The sequence below is a fragment of the Podarcis liolepis genome (assembly GCF_965112155.1).
Source record: "Podarcis liolepis genome assembly, chromosome: 4".
NCBI lineage: Eukaryota > Metazoa > Chordata > Lepidosauria > Squamata > Lacertidae > Podarcis > Podarcis liolepis.
Genome location: NC_139558.1, coordinates 96,517,644 through 96,531,928, shown reverse-complemented (window position 1 = coordinate 96,531,928; position 14,285 = coordinate 96,517,644). Strand labels below are relative to the sequence as shown.

General features: G+C 47.6%; 1 protein-coding gene across 1 annotated transcript in view; it reads right to left on the bottom strand.

Annotated features, from left to right (window-relative positions):
* Window positions 1–1,028: 1,028 nt before the first annotated feature.
* The window catches only part of INTS4 (integrator complex subunit 4), a 42,007-nt gene continuing 28,750 nt past the window's right edge, over window positions 1,029–14,285 (bottom strand). The window contains exons 16-23 of the mRNA XM_083499360.1: window positions 13,820–13,913; window positions 10,898–10,978; window positions 10,209–10,339; window positions 8,533–8,592; window positions 6,976–7,135; window positions 5,337–5,480; window positions 3,050–3,170; window positions 1,029–1,763 (exon numbers count right to left, since the gene is read on the bottom strand). Of these exons, the coding sequence (XP_083355486.1) occupies window positions 1,570–1,763; window positions 3,050–3,170; window positions 5,337–5,480; window positions 6,976–7,135; window positions 8,533–8,592; window positions 10,209–10,339; window positions 10,898–10,978; window positions 13,820–13,913 (985 nt within the window). The 3' untranslated portion in view covers window positions 1,029–1,569. The remainder of the gene's footprint in view (window positions 1,764–3,049; window positions 3,171–5,336; window positions 5,481–6,975; window positions 7,136–8,532; window positions 8,593–10,208; window positions 10,340–10,897; window positions 10,979–13,819; window positions 13,914–14,285) is intronic.

Sequence of the window (14,285 nt, the reverse complement as noted above, 5' to 3'; positions counted from 1 at the left end):
TTTTTTAAGGACATGTTTTTTGTCGCAGTGTAGTAGCACATGCAGTTGACCAGCAGGGGAAGTTTTAAGTCTGTCTGTCTCAAATTTGTAGTCCAACTACAGCTGGGGACCCAACTCCCATCATCCCTAGCTGGCAAGACCAGTGGTCAGGGATGATGGGAGTTGTAGTCCAACAGCCTCTGGGGACCCAAGTTTGAGAAACACTGTTTTAAGTCAATGGTAGAGTGGGAGTCTGCTCTGGGGATGTGGGAATAACATGTCCATTTATGCCTTCAGGTATCGGGGTCAACCTGCCTGACCAGAGACCCCCACTATTTAAACTGCTAGTCCGTTCCATAACTGGATAAGTGGGTGCAGATGTTTATTATTACTTAAATGCATTTATAAAATAACCAAAATTGCACAGCTAACCAAAGGGATGTGGCTTGCAGCAGGCACCAGCTACTGTATTTTTCGCTCTATAGGACGCACCTTTCCCCCTCCAAAAATTAGGGGGAAATGTGTGTGCATCCTATGGAGCGAATGCAGGCTCCTTGGCTTCAGCGATAGCAACGCAAAGCCTCCGAAGCGCAGAGGGAGAGCTCCAGGCTTCAGGGATAGCTGCCTGAAGCGTTTGGAGCGCAGCGGGAACTCATGCTGCGCTCCGAAGCCTCCGGGTTCCTTTTGCTGAAGCCAGGAGAGCAAGACTCTCCTGGCTTCAGCAGAGAGGGAGAGCTGCGCAGCACCCCTTCAGCCAAGCGGGAGGAGAAATGGAAGGGGCTCCGTTTCTCCTGCCGCTTCGCTGAAGGGGCGCTGAGCAGAGAGGGGGAGATTTTTTTTTTCTTGTTCTCCCCCTCTAAAACAAGGTGCGTCCTATGGTCCGGTGCGTCCTATAGAGTGAAAAATACAGTACATTGCGAGGCACAGTGGCATATGTTAAAAAACCGGAGAGCCTTGAATAAATTAATGGTGGTCCCAACGGCAGGAGAGGCTATGAACCACACTTTTAAGATAAGGGAGTTGTTCTCAAGGACGACTGCTGTAGACAGTTATCAGCCCATAGGAAAAGAAATGCCCCGTCCAATTTAATATATATATATACAGCAGGCACAGAGAAATAATCGGGTCCGGGACTTTTCTCAATAGAGGATGCCAGGAGCCCTTGGCTGTTGCTGAGTCCCTGCCCACAACATCCTGCCAGCCATGTGTTTCCTCCTCAATCGGAAGCCAGCCTGTGGCCTCTGTGAGTTTTGGAAAGTGTGGAAGAGTCCTTGGCATGGCTGAGGACGCTTCTCGCGAACCCCTTAGCAGCACCGGGGCACCCAGAAAGCCTTCTGTGTATTCGCAGCAGCTCTGACGATCAGTCAGATGGGAAGCAAGTTTGGTGGTCGATTCAATCCAGGGGCGTCTCAATTTCTGCCAGCCAGGAAACATTTTGAAGACAAAACCGCTCGATTTTAAGCGTGATTTCCAGCCCTTGCACTGCAGTCCCACCTTGATCTTCCGTGTGCATGTGCCAACCGAGCTAGAAAGGTCTCAGATCTCCCGCAGGAATCCTATCAATAAAAAAGGGTCCTTAAAAGGCAGCCATCACCGCCTGGCTGGCTTGGGCATGATGTAAACTTTGACCGGCTTGCTGAAAGGGATGGTTCCCTCGATGCCATTCTCGGCCTGAGGGGGCAGATCCAGACTGTCTCCCCAGGTGGTGCGCGAGAGCCTCGCGGATGTTTTGTTTCGATCCGAACCATACGCCAGCAGGAGCCGCACTTCGATCTGACAGGGCTCTGGGGGTGTAAAAAGGGAGCGAGTTATAAGAAGCTAAGTAAAGTCCTGCCAGGTTAGACTACCTGGTACGGCATCCTGCTTTCGCAGCGGCCAACTAGCTGCTTGAGGAAAGCCCGCAAGCAGGGCCTGAGAGCATCAGCGCTCTCCCCCTCCTGTGGTTTCTGGCAGCTGATCTCCAGTGCAGGCAGACTTAAGGTCAAAAGCAAAAGTTAGGTGCCCCGGCCTTAAACTACAGATTGTCTTTGGGTGCAACAAGCAGTATGGCAGGGGTGGGGGAACCTCTGGAACCTGAAGGAGCGTCTCCATCCCCATCATTCAGTTCCACTGAGGTCCAGCTCCAAAGGCCTTCTGGCAGTTCCCTCACTGCGAGAAGTGAGGTTACAGGGAACCAGGCAGAGGGCCTTCTCGGTGGTGGCGCCTGCCCTATGGAATGCCCGCCCTTCAGATGTCAAGGAAATAAACAACTACAGTGATGCCTCTGGTTACATACTTAATTCGTTCCGGAGGTCCATTCTTAACCTGAAACTGTTCTTAACCTGAAGCACCACTTTAGCTAATGGAGCCTCCAGCTGCCGCTGCGCCGCTACCACGCGATTTCTGTTCTCATCCTGAAGCAAAGTTCTTAACCTGAGGTACTATTTCTGGGTCAGTGGAGTCTTTAACCTGAAGCGTATGTAACCCGAGGCACCACTATACCTGACTTTTAGAAGACATCTGAAGGCAGCCCTGTTTAGGGAAGTTTTTCATATCTGATCTTTTATCATGTTTTTAATATTCTGTTGGGAGCTGCCCAGAGTGGCTGGGGAAACCCAGACAGATGGGCAGGGTATAAATTGTTGTTGTTATCCACAGGAATAAATCATTCCTGTTTAGGCCATGCTGTCTGAGGCTTCTGGGAATTGGGAGTGCAGTAATATCTGAAAGACTGTAGCTTCTCCATATATGAAGTACTGCATCACAAACTTTAAATTATGCTAGTCTGGTTTGTTTTTTAACAAGCAATTGTCTATTGTTATATATAACCTGTTGAGCCAGCAAGAGCGAGCTCCTATAGCTTGAACCACGTTGAAATCTTTCTCTACCACTGAATGCAGGGCATTTTCTGGGAGACGGGCGGTTGATTCAACCAATCACATATCATGTGCCTTTTCTGGCGACTTGCTGCATTGGTTTCCGGCCAATGCCAGCAGTAGAAAGAAGCCACAGAACCCCTAAGTGCTCAAGCGAAACCCACACGGTAAAGACTTCCCCATGCAGAATCTACTGGATCCAGCATCCTCCTTACCTGTCCAGGCAGTGTGAGAGAGGTAAACCTGAGTAATTAACCGGTGCCTTCCGGGAGCGGGGTTTCGAAAGTCTGCTGGTTTAGGATGGATGAGCTGTGCCTGCCCGTCAGGGTATACAACCTAGAAGGGAAGAGTGGGATTTGTCAGTGCTGAGGCACAGGGAGTCAGGAATACAGAAGCCCTATGCAAACGTTACTCGCATTATGTAGGGCAGTGTTTCCCAAACGTTTTTGGGCAACGGCACACCTGTTAGCCGGAAAAAAATCTCGCGGCACACCACCATTAAAGCCCCGCCCCGTGACGTCAGCGCGCAGCGTCACGCCGGGAGGGACGCACAAAAGCGAAAGTTTTTTCCCTCCCCCTTGCCGGGGTGGGAGGAGGCAGCAGAGCGAGGGCAGCTGAGGCGGCGGCGGCGATAGCGGGCGGAGGAGGGGGCGGCGGCGGGAGTTGCTGCTGCTGTTGTTGCTGCTGCTGCCCGGACATGCCGGCCTCCTCCTCCTCCGCTGTCTCGCGCTCCTCCCTTTTGCGCGCGCTGCCCCGCCGCTCGGCACCACCACCGCGGAGCCGCCCCTGGCTCGACGCGGATCCTCGCCGCCGCCGCCGCCTCTCACCGCCCGACTCGCCCGCCTTCCTCCCACGGCACACCAGCCGGTGTCTCACGGCACACTAGTGTGCCGCGGAACACCGGTTGGGAAACACTGATGTAGGGCATAATCGTGTGCACACTGAAAGGGGGACGAAAGCACAGTTTCAGCCCAGCTTCCCCAAGGTAAGGGACTCTTCCTTCAACAATGCATTATGAGCTGCTTCGTGGCTGCCTGGAGTTTTTGCATTCAGTTTCTTTGCAGATAAAGGTAAAGGTTAAAGGGACCCCTGACCGTTAGGGTCCAGTCGTGGCCGACTCTGAGGTTGCGGCGCTCATCTTGCTTTATTGGCCAAGGGAGCCGGTGTACAGCTTCCAGGTCATGTGGCCAGCATGACTAAACCGCTTCTGGTGAATCAGAGCAACACACGGAAATGCCGTTTACCTTCCCGCCGGAGTGGTACCTATTTATCTACTTGCACCTTGACATGCTTTCGAACTGCTAGGTTGGCAGGAGCAGGGACTGAGCAACGGGAGCTCACCCCGTCGCGGGGATTCAAACCGCCAACCTTCTGATTGCACAACAATGTGCAAAAAAGAGTTGCTGAAGCGAGAAGACCCCTCCCCCCAAACACACACCCGACACACACATCTAGCGATGGGCAAATCTGTCCATTTCGGTTTCTCTCGTTTCCTTGTTTTTCCAGTCTTAAGTACACTCCTCCACATTTCCACATCAGTTTGCCATTATTGTTTTTAAAGTCCTCGTGAAAATTAATCAGCATTTCAGTGCACTTCTGCTAATGAACACATTTCTGTGTTCAATTTTGTCCAAGATACAGATTTTTGCAAAGCTCTATACCTGAAGGAGCGTCTCCACACCCATCGTTCTGCCCGGACACTGAGGTCCAGTGCCGAGGGCCTTCTGGCAGTTCCCTCCCTGCGAGAAGCCAAGTTACAGGGAACCAGGCAGAGGGCCTTCTCGGTAGTGGCACCTGCCGTGTGGAACGCCCTCCCAGCAGATGTCAAAGAGAAAAACAACTACCAGACTTTTAGAAGACATCTGAAGGCAGCCCTGTTTAGGGAAGCTTTTAATGTTTAATAGTTTATTGTATTTTAATATTCTGTTGGAAGCCACCCAGAGTGGCTGGGGAAACCCAGCCAGATGGACGGGGTATAAATAATAATAAATTATTATTATTATTATTATTATTATTATTATTATTATTATTATTATTATTATTATTGCTTTCTCCATTATACTGAATTTGCGTGTGTTATTTTTCACTAGCATTTGAATTTTTAAGGCACGCTTTATCCCAGTACACGTTACTTGGCTGCGGAACCGCACTGCAAAATCTGGAGAAGTACAAATGTTTCAGTCCCTTTATTGTTTCAGAAAAAAACGAATTAAACAGGTTTGCCTTGAATTGCAGACAGAAGCCATTTTTTCTCCTATTCCCACCCACCTAAAAGCGTGGCTCTACTTCATCATACTCCACGCAAAGGCATAGGACTAAGGCAGCCTTCCCCAATCTGCCGCCTTCCAGATGTTTCGGACTACAGTTCCCATCATCCCTGACCAAAGGCCATGATGGCTGGGGCTGATGGGAGTTGGAGTCCCAAACAGCTGGAGGGCACCCAGGTTGATAAAAGCTGCTTCCAACCATTGGGGCGATCCTTAATGCTTTTATTCCCCTTACCTGAACTTTAACAGTGCCTTGAGGATCCTGCACATGTTCCAGAGTTGCATCAATGTCGAGCGCAACCACTAATCCCGATGTGAAGCGCAAGGGGTTGTCCGATTCTCCTGCCGGCTCAATGATGGTGGCAGTCGCTCGGTGGATCTGCAGAAGGAAGATGCCAAATCACATATACACACTGCCACACATACTTCTCAAAATTCCTGTTTGTTACCCCCTCCCCTTTTTTGATTTGGGCTTGGAAAAATGTATTCAGTCGTTTGTCAATTTACAGAGGCGGCGAAGGAGCTGCAGTGTGCATGTGGTTGGCCAAAGCAAAACAGCTGCAGGAGCAGAGGACCCTAAACAATTTCCACTTCTTCAACGGACTCTAGAAATGTAGTACAATGTAGTTCAAATGATCATTATCACTGCTTAGTATACTGAGATATGAGCAAGCCTTCCTCCATAAATGATACCCTTTGCAACTTCAAAGCACATCTTAACATCCTGCTTTGTTTTGTAGCTGGGAACCATGGTTTCCTGGTTTGGATGAAGTAGGAAACCATGGTTACAACCTTCCTAGTTTGATTGCTCAGTTGGGAAGGGAGAAGGAAAGAGGTGTTCTGCAAAGGCACCCCCCCCCTTTCATATTTTGGATTACAGTGGTACCTTGGTTCTCAAACGCCTTGGTACTCAAACAACTTGGAACCCAAACACTGCATACCCGGAAGTAAGTGTTCCGGTTTGTGAACTTTTCTCGGAAGCCGAACATGCTCTGTTTTGAGTGCCACACTTCCGTTTTGAGTGTCACGCTGAGGTCTGGTTGTTTTTGCTATTTATTTTGCAGTTTTGTTTTTGTGACTGTGTGGAACCCAGTTCAGCTACTGATTGACTGACTGTGTGACCGCAGCACATTGTTTATTGCTTTCATTTTATGGATCAATGGTCTCGTTAGATAGTAAAATCCATGTTAAATTGCTGTTTTACAGGTTGCTTTTAAAAGCCTGGAACGGATTAATCCATTTTGCATTACTTTCTATGTGAAAGTGCGCCTTGGTTTTGGAACGCTTTGGTTTTGGAACAGACTTCCGGAATGGATTAAGTTTGAGAACCAAGGTACCACTGTATTAGGAATACATATGATCATCCATAGTTAAAACAATGCTCAAGGCAGCTGACACTATGAAAAGATTTATATAATTACAAGCATAACAAAGCAGTCATAAAAATAAATAAGACACATCAGAAAGTACATAACCGAGGGTCATTCCATCGCATCCATTATGAATAAATTTATAAAGTACGCTTATATGGCGATTCATATAGGAAACATGCTAATACCATTAAACAGCTGCTTTTAAAATTACTTCAAGTAGTTGTTTAGGGAAGTTTTTAATGTTTAACAGGTTATTGTATTTTAGTGTTTTGTTGGAAGCCGCCCAGAGTGGCTGGGGAAACCCAGCCAGATGAGCAGGGTATAAATAATAAATTGTTGTTGTTGTTGTTGTTGTTGTTGTTGTTGTTGTTGAGCAGGGTATAAATAATAAATTGTTGTTGTTGTTGTTGTTGTTGAGCAGGGTATAAATAATAAATTGTTGTTGTTGTTGTTGTTGTTGTTATTTAGAGTTGGCTGCCCAGCTGCCAACCAGATACTCACCTTCTCAGGGAGAGGAAGGCAAAGGAAGCAACTCTGCCGCAACGTTGCCTGTAGGATCTTGACGACTTCGGAAGGCTTTGACGTTACTAGTCTGGGCATCAGGTCCAGGAGTTTGTCCACAAAACTGTCTTGCATATGAGGGAGCTCCGCAATGAAACATCTGTGAAAAAGGGAGAGTGTGGGGGAAAGTTTGGGAGCGAAGGCAAAGCAGATCCTGATCTACCCTCTGCTCAGAGAAGACCCTCCCCAAGGAATCCCTAGACTCATATCTGGGGCAACCTTAGTCTCACCCACAAGAAAATCCCATACGGTTTGCCTGGGCCTTTCTTTATATATATCTTTACTGATTTTAACATATAAATTATAAAATGCACCACAAAACTTATCACTTATACAATCTTTTTAGACTTCCATCAGCACCTCTGATGATCCACCGTTTTAACCACTTCTTATGCATTTCTTAACTTTATATTGCCTTTCCATCTCTTAAAAAATCATCCTTCCCCTTCTCCATTTTGCAATATTTCCAATAATACTCCTCACAAAACTTCTTGCAAACCTACAAACATCGTCTGATCTTCACAAATACTTTTCAAATAGTCCGTAAATTTACTCCAGTCTTCCGTGAATTTCTGGTTCCGCCGGTTTCGAATCCTTCCTGTTAGTTTAGTCCATTAACTTCATTCTCCATTCTTCAATTGTCGGTAATTCTTGCTTCCATTTTTGGGCCAGTACGGTTTGCCTGGGCCTTTCGAAGTAAAAGCTCAGAAAGAGCCCATAGTGAAAAAGGTTGGCCTTCGATTGCTTGCTGCGCAAGCTGTAGGAAAAAAGCAACCATGCTTGTTTGGGTGAAGGCTCTGCAGCTGCCAATAAGGAGCTGAATGGGGGCTTTAAATCTATTTTTTATAGATGAGCACTGAGTCCTTTTGAGTTCCCACCTGCAGTCTGACATGATAAGAGCCTAGGTAGAATCATAGAATCATAGAGTTGGAAGAGACCACAAGGGCCATCGAGTCCAACCCCCTGCCAAGCAGGAAACACCATCAGAGCACTCCTGACATATGGTTGTCAAGCCTCTGCTTAAAGACCTCCAAAGTAGGAGACTCCACCACACTCCTTGGCAGCAAATTCCACTGTTGAACAGCTCTTACTGTCGGGAAGTTCTTCCTAATGTTTAGGTGGAATCTTCTTTCTTGTAGTTTGGATCCATTGCTCCGTGTCCGCTTCTCTGGAGCAGCAGAAAACAACCTTTCTCCCTCCTCTATGTGACATCCTTTTATATATTTGAACATGGCTATCATATCACCCCTTAACCTCCTCTTCTCCAGGCTAAACATGCCCAGCTCCCTTAGCCGTTCCTCATAAGGCATCGTTTCCAGGCCTTTGACCATTTTGGTTGCCCTTCTCTGGACACGTTCCAGTTTGTCAGTGTCCTTCTTGAACTGTGGTGCCCAGAACTGGACACAGTACTCCAGGTGAGGTCTGACCAGAGCAGAATACAGTGGCACTATTACTTCCCTTGAACAAAGCCTGAGTCCCTAAAACAAGGAAACATACCTCTGAAAAGAGTCCACCTCCTGCAAAAACTTCTCGCACATTCCAAAGAGAGGTTCCACTCTGGAAACGAACAACAACAATTTTATTATTCATGTGCCGCCCATCTGACTGGGTTGCCCCCACCACTCTGGGCAGCTTCCAACAAAATATTAAAAACACACAAAAAAGATAAATAGGTTGGCAGAAGCTGGGACTGAGCAACGGGAGCTCACCCCGTCGCAGGGATTCGAACCGCCGACCTTCTGATTGGCAAGCCCAAGGGGCTCAGTGGTTTAGACCACAGTGCCACCCGCATCCCTATGCCATTCAAATAGCATAGCTGGGTACATTCTTTCACCTTTGGTGGGCGTGCCCAAAGATCAAGGCTTTCTGGGAAATGATATATAATGAACTGAAAAAGGTATTTAAATATACCTTCCTGAAGAAACCAGAGGCCTTTCTCTTGGGCATGGTCAGCCAATTGGTGCCAAAGAAAGACAGAACTTTTTTTATGTATGCAACAACAGCGGCAAGAATACTTATTGCAAAGTATTGGAAGACACAAGATCTACCCACATTGGAAGAATGGCAGGTGAAGGTGATAGACTACATGGGACTGGCAGAAATGACCGGCAGAATCCAAAACCAGGGAAGAGAGACGGCAGAAGAAGATTGGAAGAAATTTAAGGACTATCTCGCGAAATATTACAAAATTAGTGAATGTTAGATTGATGTTGGATAGAATCTAAGTGGTTATCAGCTGTAATGATTAAGATAATTGGGGGGGGGGGGAGAAAGAGAGGTGTAAAATTAAGTGAAAATCAAGGGTGAGGATTTACTGAAACAATAATTTGAATTGGAATACAAAAAGGGGAGTTATGAGGAGGTCCGAGAAATAAGTTAAAAGAAAATAAGTGAATGAAATTATATGTGTTGTTAATTTTTGTATTTTTGTTTTTTTGTTTGTTTTTGTATAATTTTTGAAAAGTTAATAAATATATTAAAAAAACAAAAACAAATAGCATAGCAGAGATCCTAGAATCATGCCATCATAGAATTGTAGAGTTGGAAGGGCTCCAAGGGTCATCTTGCCCCTTGCAATGAAGGGCATCTCAACTAAAGCATCTACAGTTCTACTGTTAGAACAGCTCTTACTATCAGAGAGTTCTTCATGAATTTGAGTCATGCTAGGGACACGGGTGGCGTTGTGGGTTAAACCACAGAGCCTAAGGCTTGCCGATCAGAAGGTCGGCGGTTCAAATCCCCGTGATAGGGTGAGCTCCCGTTGCTCAGTCCCTGCTCCTGCCAACCTAGCGGTTTGAAAGCACGTCAATGTGCAAGTAGATAAATAGGTACCACTCTGGCGGGAAGGTAAATGGCATTTCCGTGCGCTGCTCTGGTTCACCAGAAGCGGCTTAGTCATGCTGGCCACATGACCCGGAAGCTGTACGCCAGCTCTCTCGGCCAATAAAGCGAGATGAGTGCCGCAACCCCAGAGTCGTCCGCGACTGGACCAAACCGTCAGAAGTCCCTCTACCTTTACACTTCGATCCAACATCACTGCTATTTTACCCCACTAGCTGCTCAGTAGCCAACATTTTCTGAACCTTCCACAGCCAACCACATCATTTGCCTCCAGCTATTTAAATCTTGCAGTTCAAGTCCAGAACATCCCGAAGCTCAGAGATTTCCCTTACCCTCTCGTAGTCCGCACCGTGACTATCAGCTGCAAGGCTTTCGCCTGCAGCCGCATGTGGTGGATGATGACCACTTGCTTGTGTTCAACGCCGCTGTACATGAACTCCATCTTGTACGTTTCTTCCATAATCTAGACAAGGAAGCAGCACTTTTCTCAATTCTGGACAGATTTACCACTGGGGTACTGGCACAGACAGACGGGAATCTGCACAACTAGTTCAAGACAGACTGAGGCAAAAATACTAGCATTTCTGTGCTACTACAGTGGTACCTCAGGTTACATACGCATCAGGTTACATACGCTTCAGGTTACAGACTCCACTAACCCAGAAATAGTGCTTCAGGTTAAGAACTTTGCTTCAGAATGAGAACAGAAATCGTGCTCCGGCAGCACAGCGGCAGAAGGAGGCCCCATTAGCTAAAGTGGTGCTTCAGGTTAAGAACATTTACAGGTTAAGTACAGACCTCCAGAACGAATTAAGTACTTAACTTGAGGTACCACGGTATAAGCATCAGATTTTTATTTTTTTAAAAGGAAGCTCTCTACAGGGCCGCTCGCTTTCCTGGAATCTGCAAGCCAATAGCACATAATTAAGTAAAAAAAACCACACACACACAAGGAGCCTATAAATGCTCGGCGATTTCTGCCTCTGTGAAATGTGTGTTTGTTTTTTCCACCCTGCCTTACCTGTTTTGCAGCAGTTGCTGCCAGGGCGTTCTGCTTCACGTACAGCGGGGCTGCGACATTCCACAGTTTCTCCTGGAGAGCCTGAAAGAGACGTCCAGGAATTAACTGTGATATGGCCTGTGCAACCCAGGAGTTGAAACCTAAGCTGGGCTCTTTGGGCTGGAGGGCGAACGGAGGAAAGGATGCAATTTTGCCTTCCTTCTGAGGAAGCTGTAAGGGCATCCTCATGCTGGATCAAGTCAAAAGGCCTTTCAAGGGAGAGCAAGTTGCTTCTCACAGGAGCCTGAAGGAAGCTCCCAAGCAAGAAGGGAACGCCAGCAGCCCTCTCTCGTGGTTGGCTTGTCCAGCGAGTGGCATTGAGTGGTACACTGCTCCTGAACATGGTGAGGAGATTTCACCCCTCCCATATCCAAGAATCTGCTGATGTTCTCTGCTGATTCTCCAGAGAGGAGGGGGCGATTTCGGCTCTCTACTTATTTCGCTCCAGCCTCACATCAAAGAGAGAGAGAGACTGAGTGTTAGAGAGAGATCGTGTGTATAGATAAGGTTGCTGCTAAGAGCAGCTGCAGACACTCAGTGCAGTTCAGCATTTTTCGTTTAGACCTCATTTAGCTCTGTACATAGTTGTGTATTATAGCTGCAGATAGAATAAGGAAGATATTCTACAGAGCTGCTCTCCGAGTCGTTTATGCTCTGCTATACTCTGCTGTGCAACGACTCTCTTCTTGTTGGAGTGAATCCGGTGCTCACAACTCTAAGCTGTGAGTCCACAGCACTTTGACCTGTTCCTGTGCAGAAGGTGGTCTCTGGAAGTGCTACCCAGCTCGCCTGGCCCAGTCGGGGCTGAAGTGTATGAGTCCAGTTGGTAGCACTGGCTCAAGGGCGATGCTGACACATGGAGGCCCTCCCAGTGTATCAGACCCTTCCCTAGCCCTGCTTTGCATCCTCCCGAGCTGTTTCAAAGATGGACTGCATCTTTGAGCTCTGACAATGCTTCTTGCTTGCCTGGAGGAAGGATAGACAAGGGGGGGGGGTGAGAGTGTGCATAGAAAATCTACTGCTCAAAAGGCAAAATGGATATTCATTGCTCCAGCCACTTTTGCCTCTGTCTCTACCCAACACTGGCACATGCCTCCCGCCCCCCAAAAAAGAGGTTGTCACTAAGGGGATGTGGGCCTTGGGGTGAAAAAAGTGTTCTTGCTCCTGTAGAGCATGGTAACTTCTGTCTGCTGCTGGCTATAAATCTTGGCCGCTGTTTCATTAAATTTTATTTTAACGCTGACCACTTCGTGTTAAATGCTTGCTTCTAAAATCTTTTGCCACCCACCCTGTGATCCTCTGAATGGTCTAAAGGTTTAACGAAGACGTAAACAGAGAAAATGACATTCAGCTAAGCCCGAAACTCAGGATACAGCTTGGTAAGCTTCTAGCTTCCCATGGGGCTTGTCTCGTGCTTACTGAACAGCAGAGAGTTTACCTACACTAAACAGCTGCAAACAACTCACTGGCTATAGCAGCTTCTGCTGGACGCAGACCCTCCAAGTGCCCCTATTTTCCAGGGACAGTCCTGAATTTACAAGAGCCATCCTGGTTTCTGATTTGATCCCGGAATGTCCCACTTTTCCTTAGGACATCCCTATTTCCACTGTAGAAATGCTAGAAGGTATGGAGTTCCGCGACCTGCCCCCCCCCCCCGAGCCAAAGATATAACTAACATCTGAAGGCAGTCCTGTATAGGGAAGTTTTTAAATGTTCAAATGCTTAATGTCTTATAGTGGTTTTTCTGTATGTTGGAAGCTGCCCTGAGTGGCTGGGGCAACCCAGTCAGATGGGCAGGGAATGAATGAATAAAACAAAAATAAAATAAAATATCATTATTATGTAGTAAGGTAAAGGGACCCCTGACCATTAGGTCCAGTCGTGGCCGACTCTGGGGTTGCGGCGCTCATCTCGCTTTATTGGCCAAGGGAGCCGGCGTACAGCTTCCGGGTCATGTGGCCAGCATGACTAAGCCGCTTCTGGCGAACCAGAGCAGCGCACGGAAACGTCGTTTACCTTCCCGCTGGAGTGGTACCTATTTATCTACTTGCACTTCGACGTGCGAAGCAAGCCCATAGGGAAATTCGTCTTGCAAAGCAGCTCAAAAACTGCAAAACCCTTTCGTCTAGCGAGTTTTTCGTCTTGCGAGGCATTCATCTTGTGGGACACCACTGTACCTATTTATCTACTTGCACTTTGATGTGCTTTCGAACTGCTAGGTTGGCAGGAGCAGGGACCAAGCAATGGGAGCTCACCCCATCGCGGGGATTCGAACCGCCGACCTTCTGATCGGCAAGTCCTAGGCTCTGTGGTTTAACCCACAGTGCCACCCGCGTCCCCTATTATGCAGTAGCATGTTCCTATTTTCATCATGGAATGTTGGAGGGCATGTTGACCGTCTCACACCAAGCAGTCTCCATCCACTTACCAACCATTTCTGCATCTTAAGACATCGTGTACCCAGTTTACAGCACTGGGGGTTGGGGAGTGCTGAAGGAAGCTAGAATTTCCCCCCCTGCAAAGCCAGCAAATTGCCATAGCTCCAAAGGCTGCCGAGTCAGCTCCCAGCTAATGTGCTGAATCCCAATTCTGTTTACCTAATACATCTTCCGTGATTTCCCGGACTTCCTCTGCTGTCGTTTGGAGGTACAAATTGGCAATTTCACACTGAGCAAAGCAGGGGGTCTCTGCGCTTTGGGCAGGAAATAACACATGAACACACACACACACACACACACACACACACACCGGGTTTGACTGACTTTGAACTGCCTGCGTGTTGTTCGCTGTCTGCTAGATTTTTAAGTGGCATGGGCATCACCCCACAACATACTGGAAAAGTTCAGGAAAGGGGACCAGGTGTTGCTCCAGAGGAAGGCCTACCTTAATGAGAAGCAGCTGGCATCGAAGGTAAGTGGCCGAGAAGTCAGCCACCCCAGCCAAGTCGGACTGGAGCTCTCCGAACCTCTGAAGGTCCCTAGAGCAAAGAGGAAGAGGGATAAAAACATGATTGGTTTAATGGGGTGGTGGCGAGGAGCCTGCTTTGTTTACTTAAAAGTAGGTAACACAAAGTGCTTTTGTGAGTTAACGACCTCTGACATCTCTTTTGCTTATAGGCTCCCAGGAATAAATGGAGGATAATAAAAAGCGAGTCAACAAGGGCTGCAAGGATGTCACGGGGCGTGGCCAACATTGCAGAATTGTAGAGTTGGGACCCGAGGGTCATCTAGCCCAACCCCCTTTAATGCAGGAATCTCCACTAGATCATCCACAACAGATGGCCACCCAACCTCAGCTTAAAAACCTCCAAGGAAGGAGAGTCCACCGCCTCTCGTGGGAGTCTGTTCCA